A 15,905-nucleotide genomic window follows, 5' to 3' on the forward strand; every position below is an offset into this window, starting at 1 on the left:
GTTTGTACTGAAACGTTCAAAACTGAAGCTTTAGGCAGCTTTGAAATTTCTTCCAGTGTACCACGTTTATTTTTAAGCTGTTCTTTAAACGCCTCCTCCCTCCCGTGTCGCGACAGCCGCGACTCCCCGCGGGCGCTGCCGGGCGCTCCTCCGGCCGCCGGGGGGCGCTGCGGGCGGGGCGGGCCCGGCGCTGCCCGCGTTGCCACGGCCGGGCCGGGGCGGCCGCCGCGGGACCGACACCGACACCGGCGCCGAAACGGGCACCGGCAACGACGCTGCGACCACGCATACCGGCGGGGAACCTGAGGAACCGGTAAGGCCCGGCCTGCAGCAGCGGGGAAGGGGCGGCCCCGGCGGGCGGGGGGTGCGGCCGTTGTGAGGGTGAGGGCCGGGGCCGTGGCCCTCCCGCCCGGCCGGCCGGGGCATGCGGGCGGCGGCCCCTCGGTGCCAAACCGCAGCTCGGGGCTGCGGTCACCGCGTGTTGCCTTCCCGGGGCCGGGGGAGGCTGGTCAGCGGGAGCCGCAGAATGGCGAGGGGCTTCCCCCGTGGAGAAATGTGCTCAGAGCCCGGTCCCGTACCCCAAAGTCACCCCCGGGGCATTTTCTCGTTGAGCGGGGTTGGTGCAAGGCAGGGAAAGGCGGCGGCGATTTCCCCGTGCCTGTGGGATCGCTGGAAATTTCCTGGCCTCGGGCTGCGGGCTGGTCGTGCTGGTGACGCCTGTGTACAGCAAGGACAACGAGCTGTGGTTTCTGTGCAGCTTGAATTCCCTCCCGTGCTAACAGAGCATGCTGCCTTTCCTTAAAGTAGGATGTACACAGCCGTACAGGAGGTCTCTACTCTGCTTTTGGGGTAAAAACCGGGAAAGAACAGTGATTTTCTAACAAGGTCACGTTAAGGTGCGAGTTGTGCTAGAGGGAGGTGCTGTAAGGAGATGCTTTCTGATCGGGGAGTAATTTGCAGCTCAATAACTTTTCATTCTTTCACCTTTCTCCTGGGGGAATCCAGGTACCCCACGTCTTGGAAATTTGCAGACAATGCCTCTGCCTGCACATTCACCTGCCCTTCATTCCCAGCTAAAGGCTGAGCTATCTGCTATTCCCATGCCTTGCTGGCTGAGTAAAGCCCTGTGAAACCCACAGGGTGATAAAGGGAAGGAAACTATGCTTTGAGGAACTTTCCATCTGGAGCAGCATCCACAGCTGGTACCTGGGGCACAATGAGTACCCCAAATGGGTTTCCGCAGCACTCAAGGGTGTGTCTTACCCGGAGCATGGAGGGTGGAGCGGTACAAGACCTGCAGGCAAAAAAAGCTGGGAAAGCGGCCAAAAAGGAGGCTGGGGGTGATGGGGCACCTCCGAAACTAGGCACGCCCATAAGTGAGACCTTTAAACTGCCAGAAGACCTCAAAGCTAATATCAAAATTAAATCGATCACTCCAAGGCCCCCTCGGAAGCCCCGGCTGGAACGTGCTGCATCCCTGGATGAGAAGAGCTGGAGGAAGTGGAGACGCTTTAGGACAAGCCAGGAAAGTCTGACCGATCCCAACGAGACGAGCTCCTCGAACGGTTCCCTGCAGGAAGCGTCGCCCAGCCCTCCCAGCAGGGGCAGGGCCAGCCCCTGCAATCCCTGCGGCCAGCAGGAATCCTCGCACAGCTCACCAGACGCCTTGGAAGCCAGCCCCGGGGGCAAGAGCAGGGGAGGCGCCTCGGACCTGGGCAAACGCGCCTCCGAGATCTCCAGTGCCTTTGGGGGGCTCCTGCGGGGCAAGGGGTTCGCGGGGGGCAAACCCCGGCTCTCCCAAATCATGCCGGCCCGCCCCCTGCCCCCCATGGAGCTCAACGTGGCCTCGCACTCGCTGAGGACAGCTAATAGGATCGACTCGGATTGCCTGGATTACCGGCATTATTCCCAGCACAAGTTCGGCAGGGTGAGCAGCAGCCTCAGCGACTCCCGGCTGCAGGGCAATGGGACTCTCTGTGACAGCTGCTCCACGGACTCCATGAAATCCACCTTCAGCGTGCTCACCCCCATCCGAGCCAAGGATGTGCGCAGCAGGTAGGGCTCCCCCACGTTCCTCCTGCTTTTGGGGTGGCAGCAGGGAGGAGAAACCCTCTGGGCAGGGAGCTTGTGAGCTCAAAAGCCACTCTGTGTTATTTAACCTGCTGTGGAGAGAGCTGGAAAATGAAGAGATCAGTAAAAATGCTCTTTTGTTTGCTCCTTTTAGCTGAGTATTTTCATAAATACATATGAGTATTTTCATAGATTTTATATAAATATATGTGAATATATAAATATACTTAAATATATATAAATAAAAATATAAATATTTATATATCATTCTCATAGATATATAATAGAATATTCTCATAAATATATAAATATAATATATCTTATATAAAATATATTTTTAAAATAATTTATTTTATATAAACATATATTTTAATATTATAGATAAATATACACATATTATATGTTTGTATATTTATTCTCATAAATGCATATGGATCTGGTTTGCTGTCAGTTTGCTTGTAATATTAACATAATCTGGTTGGAGAATTAAGAAGTGGTGGCTGTGCATTCCAGCAGTCAGGAAAACTGTTTTTCTGAAAAATCTAAAAGTACATTGGCTTGGACCAAAATGATAAATAACAGAAAAAAATAGCACCAGATATTTTAAACTGAGATTGTCATGCAGTATTATCACAGTCCTGTGAGATGCTGAGCAGAGGTTGCGCTTGTTTGGTTTCTGGCAGGAACAAATTTATGTGCTGGGAACTACTCCAGTATCCCACAGGAGCTCCTCTGCAGGAGGGAAAAACCCAATCATTGATCAGAGCGTGGGAGTCTGTAGTAGAGGGGAAAGAATTCTGAGATAAATTAAAGTGTTACTAGCTGGTAAAAAAGCCCCAAAGATAGATTGTTACTTGTTTGCCATGAGGATTTTCTTTCCCATTCCTCCTTAAAGCACCTGGAGCCGGCTGGGTTGCCCAGAACTCCCTGACATTATTCTCTCACCATTATTTGCAGAGCTTAAGCAAGATTAAAAATGTTTATTCAACATGCAGTCCCTGTGCCAGCATCCCTCACCTCTGTCCTTCAGAGAGGCAGGTGCTGTGGATGCATCTGTCCTTCCCAAAGGGGATATTTTGGGACCTCAGGCTCAATAAATTATTTTCTGGAAGCTGATTTGATGAGCTGAATTGAAGGATGTGAGTTGAGTTTTTGGTTAGGAGAAACCTGATGCCAGAACACTGGGAATGGTGGAGCTGTTTTTATGTTTGAAGTAAACTGAGCTGCTTCAGGGTACTCTAATTTAATGGAATCACAGAATGGTGTGGGTGGAAGGGACCTCAGAGCTCATCCCGTGCCACCCCTGCCATGGCAGAGACACCTTCCACTGTCCCAGGGTGCTCCAAGCCCTGTCCAGCCTGGCCTTGGACATTTCCAGGGGTCCAGGGGCAGCCACAGCTGCTCTGGGCACCCTGAGGTTGTCAAACCAATTTCTTTGTTCTGTGTCTGGATGAGTTTAGTGGGGCTGAAGACTTTGGATGGCTTCAGCCTTCTCATCACAGACCTTGAGCAGCATCAGCCTCACCATCACCCTCATGTCCTGGCTTTGGAAGGAACTTCACACAAGTAGAACATTTTATAAATATTAAATTCATTCTTCTTAAAGTTATATTCTTGAGAACATCAAGATTCAAACATTCCACATCAATATCCCAGCTGCTCTGCCCTTTCCTTAGACACTCATTTTTGGGTCTTCTGTCCACAGGAGCTATTTGGAAGGCAGCCTTCTGGCAAGTGGTGCCTTAATGGGAGCAGAAGAACTCAGCAGATATTTCCCGAATCGGAGTATGGGAATCTTTGTGGCCACCTGGAACATGCAGGGCCAGAAGGTAAATGAACAGGTCCTTTAGCAGGAAAGTTACCCCAGCTCTGCTGAGAGGACTGGGGTGATGTTTTTCTGTTCAGGAATATGTTCCTTGTCAATCATCTTTGTCAAATTACAAGGTACTTTTCTAGTAAATCTTTGCATAACTAATACTGATTTTCTTTTCTTTCTTTTTATTTTAAATTTCTTGTGTAATAGGAACTTCCAGTGAATCTGGATGACTTCTTATTGCCAACAGATCCAGACTTTGCCCAGGACATGTATGTCATTGGGGTTCAAGAAGGCTGTCCAGACAGGTAGCAAAAACAATGTAATGAACCATCTTCTTTTATTGTTAATTAATCATTTTGCTTTGATATAGACTAGAAATAGTCTCTGTTGTATTCCTAATATTTTCAATAAGCAATCTATTTAACAAGACTAAATTCTATTGCATGAGCACCAGTGGAAATGGGATTTGGAGGAGATCTGTAAATCATAAAATCCCAGAAGGGTTTGGGTTGGAAGGGACATTAAAGCCCATCCAGTGCCAGCCCCTGCCATGGGCAGGGACACCTTCCACTAGACCAGGGTCCTCCAAGCCCTGTCCAGCCTGGTCTTGGACACTCCCAGGGATGGAATAACTTCTCTGTGCATACAGAATTTCATCCTGATGGCAGAGCGGTGCCGATTTCCGTGGCACCTCAGTTGAGTGCAGGGAGGTTCAGCTCGTGCCTTGGTGCTGTGTGTGAGGGGGGTTGCTGTGTGATCACCAGGCTGACCTGCTCTCCTGGCTGTTGTGTCCTGTGCTGGCTGTGTGGTGCAGCTGTTGTTGTGTCCTGCAGGAGGGAGTGGGAGATCCGGCTGCAGGAGACGCTGGGCCCGCACTACGTCCTGCTGCACTCGGCCGCGCACGGCGTGCTCTACATGTCCGTCTTCATCCGCAGGGACCTCATCTGGTTCTGCTCAGGTGTGTGTGCCAGCCGGTGCCCTGCCCTTTCTCCCTCTCCCAACCTCCCTGCTCACTGTCAGAAGTGTTTCAGTAACACCATCTTCTTTTCCTCCTTGCAGAAGTGGAGTATGCCACGGTGACAACTCGAATTGTGTCTCAGATCAAAACCAAGGGGGCTCTGGGAATCAGCTTCACCTTTTTTGGGACCTCCTTTCTCTTCATCACCTCCCACTTCACATGTGAGACATTTGCAATCTTGCTACAAGCGTCCTGGTTGAGGGAGGAGGGGAGGGAGATGTACAGAGGTGAAAAAGCAGCTCAGGCTGGAGCCAAAGCTCAGGATTGCTAAGCTGAGAAGGATAAGGGAGGAGGTTTGTTTGGTAACAAACTTACAAAAGAACTGTGTTTATGGAAACAGAAATGAACTCTGCACCATTGTGTCCCCTTTTCCACTTTCTACCATCATTATTCAGTGCAGACACTCCCAGAGTGTCACATATGTTATATGTGGAAAATGTCTGATACCCTTTGGAAGCTCCTGGTATAACCAGAAATGATCATTGAATGAAAATTATTCACTGTTGGCAGTAATGGGGTTTCTGTCTTGCAGCTGGGGACAGTAAAGTGAATGAGAGGAAACTGGACTACAATAAAACCATTCAAGCCCTTACACTTCCCAAGAATGTTCCAGACACAAATCCATATCGATCCAGCTCCAGTAAGTGTGAAACCATGAGCAGGGGGGAGCCCAGCTCAGCAGAGTCTGGGCATTGTCTCTCAGTCTGCACTGGGAAAGAGAAAAGAAGAGTGATCATTTGAGACTGTGTGAAAAGAAACTGCAGCTCTTTTTGTCTGAGGATGGTTATTACTCCCATGATTTTTTTTCTTGAAATTGGGAATTTGAGAAAAATATTGAAATTGAAGAGAGAAAATTCAAAAGGGAATTTTTACATAATGTATTTTTTTAGCAATTCTTTTGGTCTAATTATTATTAATATTACGGATATGTTTTCACTTTCCAGAACAATTAGGAATTTATTTTATTTCAAATTTAAGAGAATAAACCTTATGTCACTTTGCATGTACACAGGTCAGAGCATTGTCTGCCAAAGTCCATTATTGTTTCCTAGTACTGTGCTGACAACTTGATACCTAGATAGATAATTAGGTCCTTCTACTAGGAAATTTAATATGCTCTTTATCTGCAGTGTAGCATTAGCTTTTTGTGTTCCCTCTGGTGTTAGGTTCTATAGATAGTTTGGTCCCTTTTCAGCTTTTTCTATGGTTTTTAACATTTCTGTTCTGTTTTCTCCTGAGTTGTTAATTCCCATATTCAGTGGTGATCACAGGTAGAAAACATACTCACTATCACATCTCCAGGTAGTGAAAAGAAATAATTTCTTCCTCAAACACATTCAGCAGCATCCCTTGAACCCTGTGCTGTGAATTTGCAGGTGATGTCACAACTCGGTTCGATGAAGTTTTCTGGTTTGGGGACTTCAACTTCCGACTCAACAAGGATCGGGAGACGGTGGATTCCATCCTGAACCAGAACCCCAACACAGACGTGTCCAAGCTCCTGGTGTATGACCAGCTGACCAGCGAGATGAGTCGGGGTAAGGGACAGCAGCTGCTCCTCTCCCTCCTCTCCAGAAACAAAGATACCTACACAGGAGTAATGGCAGCCCAGTCCCCGATTCCTGGAGACTTTTTTTGCAGTGGCAGTGTGTCAAGGGACCTGTTGCTGTAGCAGTTTGTTCTGTTTAATGTAACCTCCCAAGCCATTTGCTGCTGTTTCATCTGACTCCTCCATAACCTGGGCATCTTTCTGTCCCAGTGTCCAGGGAATTTAGATTTGAACAGCATTTGCAAAGCAGCAAGAGCTTTCAGTGGAAGGGGAATTCTTTGTTTAATTGACCACTGACTAAACAGCCACTGGCTATTTTTTATCCTCTCCATGTCAGGACTGGAGCTTGCTCCCTTTCTGGAGCCCAAGCCCAGGTTTTTCTGGGATGTACCTGGTTGTTGTTTCTAGCCAGCATTAGTAGACACAGTTCTAAGGAGGGAGGAATTTGTTCATGCCATTCTCCTCTTCCCTTACAGGGTCTATTTTCAAAGGATTCCAAGAGGCTGATATCCATTTCCGTCCTTCCTACAAGTTTGACATAGGAAAGGACAGCTATGACACCACCTCCAAGCAAAGGACTCCCTCTTACACGGTAAGGGATTATTTCAGGAGTCAAAGGCAAAGTCCAATTGTGCTGAGATTTGTTGCTTAAGGGCAGCTGGGACTTGTGGAAGAAAGGATTGTAGAATCTAGGAGCACAGGGAGATTTTGGCACAGGCTGTTAACCTTATTTTCCCAGTCTGAGTGGGTTCTCCCCTGTGCTCAGAGCTGGCACAGAACTGTTGGGATCAGACAATGAATGGATCCCCATCCAAGGCCACGTTAATTGAACCAAGTGGAGGGTGCTGAATGAATGGATTTGTCTCTTGTGCAGCCCTGCTGCTCTCCAGGGTGGGTGATGTGCAGAGGGTGATGAATGAATGGATTTGTCTCTTGTGCAGCCCTGCTGCTCTCCAGGGTGGGTGATGTGCAGTCACCCTCCCTGTCCCCTCTCCCCGCCTCCAGGACCGGGTCGTGTTCCGCAGCCGCTACAAGGACGACATCCAGGCTGTCAAATACTCCTCTTGTCCTGTCATCAAAACCTCAGACCACCGACCTGTGTTTGCCTTGTTTCGTGTCAAAGTGAGGCCTGGCAGAGACAAGTGAGTACCTCCTGCAGCTCCCCATGTCTGATTGCTCCAGTGACCCTGACGAGATCCTCCTGTGTCTATCCCTGCAGCCTGGTTGGGTTTTACCTAGTACATGCTGGTGGCCAGAGCAGTAAGAGCTTAAACCTTGCCCTGACAGCTGAAATCCCTGCTGCCAGGTCTCTTAATCCTTCTGAGGGGGATAAACAGAGCCCACTGCAATTGAATGTAAATCTGTGTTTTATCTGAGATGCAGCTCTTTGTTTTCCCTATCAGCATGGGCAGCTTTCCTCTTCTCTTCCTCTTTCCCTGTTTAGGCTCAGTTCTGTTTTCCTTCCCCAGTGGTATCTGCAGTTCAGCACAGCTGGATGTCAGTGGAGTATTTTGAGATCCTCCAACTTCCTAATGTCCTATATAGGCTGTTGTAGGCTGTTGTATTAGTAGAACTCCTTAGGAAATTTCATTTGGAATGATTCTTTTTTTTGTGAATAGCACGGTCAGGGATTTCAAGACCTGAATATCTAAAAAAGTGATTTCACAAAGTATTTGATCAGCAGTGCAATTACAATGGGAATTTTTGTTTCTGGGTATTAAATACCCATTAAATAGCAGTGTGTGATGGGCTGCTCAAGTTTCCTTTCTAAAAGATACCAAGGTAAGAATTGTTGAGATGACCCACACCAGTGAGTACACCAAGTTAGCTGTAACCTGGTGTAGCTTTTCAAATGAGTGGGTTTTAATTCAGAGTCATTAATAAAGTCCTCTATATATAAAAGCAGGTGAGTTCATGCTAAAATTTAAAGTACATTTCCCTTTTACAACCAGCATTTAAAGTACTGTGAAAAACCTTAACTTGTTGCTGTGGAAGAACAACACTTGTTTCTCCCACAGCAGTTGCTGAATGCCTTAAGAAAGTAAAAATCAGATTTGTGGCCTTTGTTGTATGAAGTAGTAGGGAAATGCTGGGCAAACAAGAACGTATTTCTGCCCTGACCTGCTGGCTTGTGTTCCTGTTGCAGCATCCCCCTGGCTGCAGGGCTGTTTGACAGAGATCTGTATTTAATTGGAATAAGGAGGCGGGCCACAAGGGAGCTTCTGAGACTCCGGGAGCAAAAGGACCAAAGATCCAGCAGCATATGTAGCATTTCTTGAGCTGAAAGCTCTGCAGTGCTGGTGGTAGAGGTGCCCCAAAAGAGGATTTCAGACCATGGCAAACTCTGCAGGGAATTGTCTGCATAAGCACCTCTGGCAGTTGCTGTGGCTTGTGAAGAATGTCTTAAACCTCATCCTGGATTCATTTGCATGAGCTAATCCATGTAGCTCAAGTGCTTCTGCCTAAGAAAAGGAGTCAGTTCTTTAAGACATCCATCCCAACTGGTGTAATTGGTTTATTTTTAACCAGACTATCTTAGGAAGCCACTGGGTGCAGCCCCTTGGTTCCCCTCCATGCAGGGGCACAGCTGCTGGAACTGCATCACCCAGAGGGGCCCTAAGAGAAGCCTGCAGAAGAGTGAATTCTTCGTTTGTCTCTTTGGTTTGGTCAGGTTAACTTCCATCCAGTGTGGGGTTGGGTTTGCTCCTTCTCTGTAGCCAGGTGTTGGTGTTGTGTACAGGCAGTACCAGGGACCAGTTCATGGCAGTTGTGTGTGTGGATGGTGCTCCTGTGCTGGGCTTTTTGGGTCCTCTACAGCAAATTGTTTGTGAATGTACTCCTGTACATTGAAGTGTAGAAACATTGCCTTTCAATAATTGTTCTATAGGCCTTCTGTTACTAAGGGGGTAAATACCAAACTCTCAGGCCATATATTTGTCTGCTGAGACTGCTTGAAGCCATCCCTTCCTGAACTCACTTGTCCTGCCCAGGGCTGATAAAGCACTACCTGCCTTCAGCAGCAGGAGCTGGAATTTATCTGAGAACAGGCACTGTGTGATGCTTCACCAAAGTGATGCAAGTGAGTGCACCAGGGAGGTTTGCAGAGCAACTGCAGCCACTCAGCTCCACACAGCTCCATTACCTCCAATCACAGTCAATTCCTTTTGGCTTTATTTTTCCAGATCAGTAAACTGTGAATAACTTGCTATTTCTGAGGTAGTGTTGTCTTAAGGCTATATATACTACAAGGACCAGTATGGCACTGGTAAAATGTTAAGTACAGCTAATAATTAAGAACTCATGGGCACAGATGGGATCATTAATCACTTTGGGACCTAAAACATCATGCAAACACCTTGGAGGAAGTGCTGCTGACTATGCAACCTGTCCAAGACAGGCTCCTGTTCTGCGGTACATTTATGGCACTGACCTGTCTGTAGCCATCAGGTATTTGGATTTCCTTTCTTTTTAAAGGAATAAAAATAAATTAATGCAATACCTTAAGTGAGAACCAGCTTTTATTATTGTCAGAACCAGAGTTCTTTGTGTGGTGTGTGTTTGGGTGACCTGGGCCATGTCTCCAGCTGGAGGGGTGGGACAGATTTCTCTGTAATTGTTTGCACTGAACAGAGCATGCTGCACTGGCCAGCTCAGGAAACCCTTGGCAGATGAATTTCAGAACTCTTACTACTTGCTCAGTTGTTCAGAGGTCTCTTTATTTCCTCACAAACATACACAACAACTGAACAGGACTTGCACACTGTGGGCTCTGCAGGAAGCAATGCAACGTTGGAGTTGCATGAGGAAAGCATGGAGTAAAGCAGGTACCAGCAGCCTCACAGTGCTCTGCTCCCAGCTGCATTGCTCCTTAGCAAACACATCTAGCATTGAAGAGCTGCAGGGCAGCTGTCTTGTGTTTTTGAACCCATGTATTAAGGGGTTATATAAATCCACTGTTTTTTTTCCCCTTTTGAGTCTCCATTTCTTTAGCATGTCACACATGTGGCACTTGGTTTCTGTGATGTGGTGTCAGTCAAGATTGTGTTCCTAAATGCTGTGATTTTGTTATCTTGACTTGCAGCTGAGCCACATCTCTGCTGTGAGACTGATTGTGTCTTCCTTTTGCAAGGCCTTAAGTCCATCTGGGTGACACTGAGGAAATGAGGCACGAGTTTAAGGTGCAGCAGCAGCAACTCCTTTAATAACTGTTTGTAAAGCAACTCTGGAGGAAAAGAACTTTTATTCTTTAGCACAGTTCATGTTCAAGTGAAAAACCTAAAGAATAGGATCAACCTCATTCTCAAGTAAGTGTCCATTATGTAGAGTACCTCTGCAGAGGAACTCCACAGAAAATTGGTTCTGTCATGGGGCTGCTTTCCTTGGAACTCTGGCAAGATGATGAAGTTATTCCCAGGTGGGCGATTCCTTGTCAGATGGTGAATGGATCTGTGATTTGTAACAAAATCTGGATTGCAGGAAACTTTCTGGCTAACTTCACAGGGACAGTAACTATTATTTTCCTAATTCAGTTCGACCAAGTCTTAATTCACCTTGGTAACAGTTATAAATATTCTCTGAATTGAGACATGGAAGCCAAGCTGTTTAAGGTGCCACACATTCCTCAGGAAGGGCACAGTGGGGCCTCATGTGACAGCCCCACTTCCACTGCTGGGTGATGAAGAGGCAGTGACTGCTCAGAGATGTGCTTTCACTGTAGTGATGAACATTTTGGCTTGCTCTGTTCTCCCCAAAGCCAAGAGAAGGGTGTCAACACCCATCTTCCCTTGTAACCTACTCAGAGGGTCAGACTCCTCCTCCAGGGGCAGCGCTGGCTCCTTACTCAAGCTCTTCACACTCCAGTGCTCCAAAGCAGCTTTGCTCAGCTCCACGCTTGCACAGAATGCCTGGGAGCATTGGGGGCAGGGAGGGTGGTACAGCAACATGAGAATGAAAAAAAAACCATTAAAAAAGGAGGGATTTGAGGGCGGGCAGGAGGTGCTGCTCTATCGGAAGAGGCGGTAGAGCCGCGGGAGCCGCCCGTCCTTGCTGGACAGCGCGGCCTGGATGTGCTCGTACGTGGGCAGGTCTGTCAGGTCACCCAGGGCAGCCACTGCTGGCTTCTTGTGCAGCATCTTGGTCACCACCCTCTTGATATCGCTGGGTTTCACCTGACCTGCAAGCAGAAGAAAGGCAGAGCTGTGACACTTCCATTGTGAACAGCACAAAGCAGCTTTGGGCCCATGCTCAGAAAACCAACTCTGTATCTTCTCTACCATGATTTGTTTTCCCTTCCTTCTGACCAAAATAAGCCCTGTGCTGTAATTGTGAAAGCAATTAAGCTCAGTTTGAAATGTATTTCTGTAGTACTTTCAGAGGTAATTCATCAGTGCTACAAGAATATTTTAACTGTGCCCACAGTTCCCTTGAGGCAAGGCAAAGCATAGGCTACTCACTGATGAGGTCACAGAGCTCATGAGGTAGCTTCCTTGTGTTTGTTGCCAAAACCTGCCTCCCCACATCTTCAAAGATCACTGGCCGAGACTCCAGGTTCATCATGAGCATGGACTTGAGCTGTGTCTTTGCTCTCTCAAGTTCTACCTGTGAATGAGCAGGAAATTAAAAAAAAAAAAAAAAATTAATTGCTGCTCTGCAGTACAAGGTAACATGGAGGAGTTCTGCAGAAACCTCTCTCTTTGTGAATGCATTGCTAAAGTTGCTGTATTTTACAGAAATATGTAACAAAATTATCTATAAAAATCCATTCTAGCACAGTCAATGCAATGCATTCACAGAATCCCAGACTGGTTTGGGTTGGAAGGGACCTTAAAGCCCATCCAGTGCCACCCCCTGCCATGGGCAGGGACACCTTCCACTGTCCCAGGGTGCTCCAAGCCCTGTCCAGCCTGGCCTTGGACACTTCCAGGGATTATTTCAGCTCAAAGACCATCTGCAAACTCAAATGTGCTGCTGACCTCTCCCACTGCTCCTGCCATGAGGATGAATTCCCTGGTGATGATTTCCACCATCTCCCGAACCTGGGGAAAGCAGATGATGGAGAGAAGATCAGAACAACGCTCCTTGTGTCCACAGAACCCTGGGACTGATGTGGGTACTGGTAAAGGACTCCTGACTCTGAGCACAGGACTCTGTACCTGTTTTGGATCTGCACTGGCGTGGATGCACAGCAGACCTGTGTCCTCATAGCTGTGGTGGTAAGAGGTGGCATTGTACATCCAGTGGTGCCTGTGAGTATAAAACACTATTTTAAAATTTAAAACCCACAATTTACAATGTAAAAATTAAACACGGAACGGTGAGCACCCTCCCAGTGCATTCTCAGGATTCTCAGCAGTGCAGTGAGAATTGTCAATCCCTGCCTCTGACAATTTATGCATGTGGCATCTACTCCCTTCTCTCCACTTGAATCCAGGAAAATACAGAGCCAATCCTGTTAATATTCCATGATTAAAGCATGGATAGGGCTAGCAGAAGAAAACACAACTCCTGGTCATTTCTGCCCTTTACTTACACCCTCTCAAAATGCCAACTGACACGCCAGTCCCATGTTCCAAGCAGAATTAACTTATATAAAAAAATCCTGGTGGGATTTGCTTTTTTCCATGTAAAACTGCTACAGGATTGTTCCTGGCACCCCTTAAGCAGCAAGACAAACCCACCTGTTGAGCACGTTGAGGTAGAGCCGGGTGAACATGCCCTTGCCAGGCCCTCCAGCTGAAAAAGAGCCACCACCTCCCATCATCATGTTCAGCACAGCAAAAGGAATGAAATCGTCCTCCTGCATTGCAACAACAAACCCAGGTCATGGCAGAGCTCTCGAGGGTCTGGGGTGAGTAAAGGGGAGGGAAAAACACAGCACAAGAGCAGTGGGAGGGGCAAAACCTTCAGCAAAGTGTTGTGGGAAATGCTGCTTGTTTTCATGTGCAGCAGCAAAAATGTCAATATTTGTGGGGTGAGTCAGTGTTCCTGGGATTCTCCAAGGAACAGGTTTATGTACTGCAAGTATAGGGCAGGCAAAAAGGGATTTTAGGTTAATACTTACTAAAAACGAGCAGCTTTCTAAGCCAATCATGATGTGGGTGAGCTCTGGGATGGGAGTAGGGCCCAGGCTCACATCTGACATGTCTTTTTCAACCTGTGGCAAGGGCAGACAGATCATTAACACCAATTTTCACAGCTCCTGTACCCAGTTTGATATATTCCCAATAATCACCACACCACCCAATTTACAGCTGTCATGGCCAGCTTGAGGCTCATACTCATGAAATGTAACTGAAAAAACCAAAAGCCTGCAGAGGAATCAGCAAAGCCCAGCAGGCTGCCACCTGCAGCACGTACCTTGATGATTCCTCCGGTGTACTGAGCCACAGACCTGTCCACAGCCCTGCCCTGCCCCGGGCCCCACACGGGCTCCACGCCCAGCAGGTGTTTCCTGGCACACTCCACCAGCTGCTCGTGCTCGATGCCCACCCCAGCCAGCACCATCCTGTCTGGGGTGTAGTAGCTGCTCAGGTAGGAGTGCAGCACGGCACGGTCGATTTTGTCCGTGTTCTCCACGGGGCAGAACCTGTTCAGCCCCACTGTGTTGTCTCTGAAGGCTGCCTAAAAGGAAGCACACACATTAAAGTCACAAACACTTTTCTCTAAACCTCTTTTTGCTTTGGAATTAAGCCCACATCTGGGAGAGGAAAAGCTGAGAGTATTTCAACTCAGTAATATTTTGTCACCCACACCAACGAAGGGAAGTTACAAGTAGAATTATTTTTCAGTTTGGGTTAGAATCTTCCACATGTGGAGAATGCTGGATTTCAAAGTGAAGGACAGCCAAATTCTCCCATCACAGAAATCAAATAGCAGAAAATCTGGTTTTAGAACAGTCTAAAATAAACCCTGAAGCTGCTAAAATCCATGAGGAATGCAGCAGGGTGGAATTGCCAGTGTGTTACCGCGTGGATCATTTCTGTCAGCAGAGGCTCTGGGTCAGGTCTCATGTTCAGATCCTCCAGCTCAAACCTGATGGCCATTCGGGTCATCTCAATTTCTTCATCTGCAAGGAGACAAAGCAAGGCATGGCAACCCCTACAGGAAACCCCCAGCTGCTGCAAGTTCACTTCAGAGAGAATTCTGAGCTCTCATGAGGTGGAAATGGGTATTTTGAGATAGAGGGTTGTGCTGCCAGACCTGATAACCTGGGCTGCAGGGTTACATCAGCCAGCAAGTTGACCACGGTGTCCAGGCCCCTGGCATCAGCAGACACTGCATACATTATGGTGTCCCTGCAACACACAACAGGTTCTGCACTGAGACATCACCTCTGGGGCTATCAGCGTCATCTCAGCATCAGGAAATCACAGATGAAGCTGTTCTAATCATTAAATGCTTCTTAAACGAAAGAGATCTGAGTTTTATCATCCTTTCAGGCTCACTTTTGTAGCTTCCCAGCAGCCCAAACAAATGTATTTCTGCTGCCTGGGAACAAAAAGTGGCTTTTCTTGCCCCACACCAGGAAAAGAGATTCAAAGTGCTGTCAGTGCTACAACACCAGGTAAGAGCAGAAGGAGCAGCCCACCTCGATGCCTGGCAGTCACAAATGCCTCCATGCTTCTCCAAGGTGAGGAGAATTTCATCTTTGCTGCCAAACTGAGCTGTGGACTAAGGAAGAAGATACCAGTGTTATTAATTAGTAAAGCAATAACTGTTTATAACCCTTCAGAGTAACCCAGAGTATCTCTGACATTCTTTCAGTCCTAGAGTTTGATCACTACATGTCAGCCAGGGCAGCACTCACAGAGAACGCCAGCTTCTCCAAGAAGTGCGAGATACCACTGAGATATTTCGCTTCGTGTCTGGATCCCGAATTCACCAGAACTGCAGCAAAGAGAAGAACAAACCAGAGTGACTTTGACACCCGCGCTCCTCACAACCGGGTGACCCCGGCTGCCCCCGGCCCCGCCGGTACTCACGGCCCCCGGTACTCACCGCCCACGGTGCAGAACTGCCCGAACTTGTTCTGGGAGGCGACGCGCAGCCCGTTCTCCAGCACCGTCACCCGCGTCTCGAAGCGCTCCCGGCTCTCGGCCGCCGCGAACACGGCCTTGGGCACGCCGGGCAGCGGGCACGTCAGCGACACGCTGGGGTAGGCGCCGCCGCCGCTGTAGCTCCGGCCGGCCGCCAGCCCGCACCTGCGGCACACCGGGCACACCGTCAGGGCTGCGGGCGCGCCGCTCCGCCGAGGCCGGTACCGAGCGCTGATCCCCTCCCAGAGCGGCTGCCGCCCGTCCCCCCGCTGTCCCAGCACTGTCCCTCCGCCGTCCCCGGCTCCGTGCCCTCCCCGCGCGGTGCCGGGCCCCGCTCACCGCCGGGCCGGGCCGCAGGCGCCGCGCCGCAGCCACGCCATGGCCGCCGCCATCTTGCCGCCACCGGGAGCGTGGGGT

General features: G+C 48.6%; 2 protein-coding genes across 2 annotated transcripts; one reads left to right on the plus strand and one right to left on the minus strand.

The window, feature by feature from the left end:
- Positions 1–209: 209 nt before the first annotated feature.
- INPP5E (inositol polyphosphate-5-phosphatase E) lies at positions 210–9,957 on the plus strand. Its single transcript, XM_058038170.1, has 11 exons — positions 210–313; positions 1,006–2,055; positions 3,776–3,899; positions 4,094–4,191; positions 4,720–4,844; positions 4,946–5,065; positions 5,437–5,544; positions 6,281–6,442; positions 6,930–7,045; positions 7,459–7,595; positions 8,600–9,957. The coding sequence occupies exons 2-11, from the start codon at positions 1,217–1,219 to the stop codon at positions 8,730–8,732; spliced, it is 1,962 nt and encodes a 653-aa protein (XP_057894153.1). The 5' UTR covers positions 210–313; positions 1,006–1,216; the 3' UTR covers positions 8,733–9,957.
- Positions 9,958–10,632: 675 nt separating this feature from the next.
- On the minus strand, positions 10,633–15,880 carry PMPCA (peptidase, mitochondrial processing subunit alpha). Its single transcript, XM_058038514.1, has 13 exons — positions 15,828–15,880; positions 15,451–15,653; positions 15,260–15,339; positions 15,041–15,123; positions 14,653–14,747; positions 14,418–14,518; positions 13,810–14,073; positions 13,514–13,606; positions 13,131–13,249; positions 12,606–12,696; positions 12,426–12,488; positions 11,907–12,051; positions 10,633–11,626 (listed from the first exon to the last, which is right to left on the minus strand). The coding sequence occupies exons 1-13, from the start codon at positions 15,878–15,880 to the stop codon at positions 11,457–11,459; spliced, it is 1,560 nt and encodes a 519-aa protein (XP_057894497.1). The 3' UTR covers positions 10,633–11,456.
- Positions 15,881–15,905: the final 25 nt, after the last annotated feature.

The sequence above is a fragment of the Melospiza georgiana genome, chromosome 20 (genome assembly GCF_028018845.1).
Source record: "Melospiza georgiana isolate bMelGeo1 chromosome 20, bMelGeo1.pri, whole genome shotgun sequence".
Classification (NCBI taxonomy): Eukaryota; Metazoa; Chordata; class Aves; order Passeriformes; family Passerellidae; genus Melospiza; species Melospiza georgiana.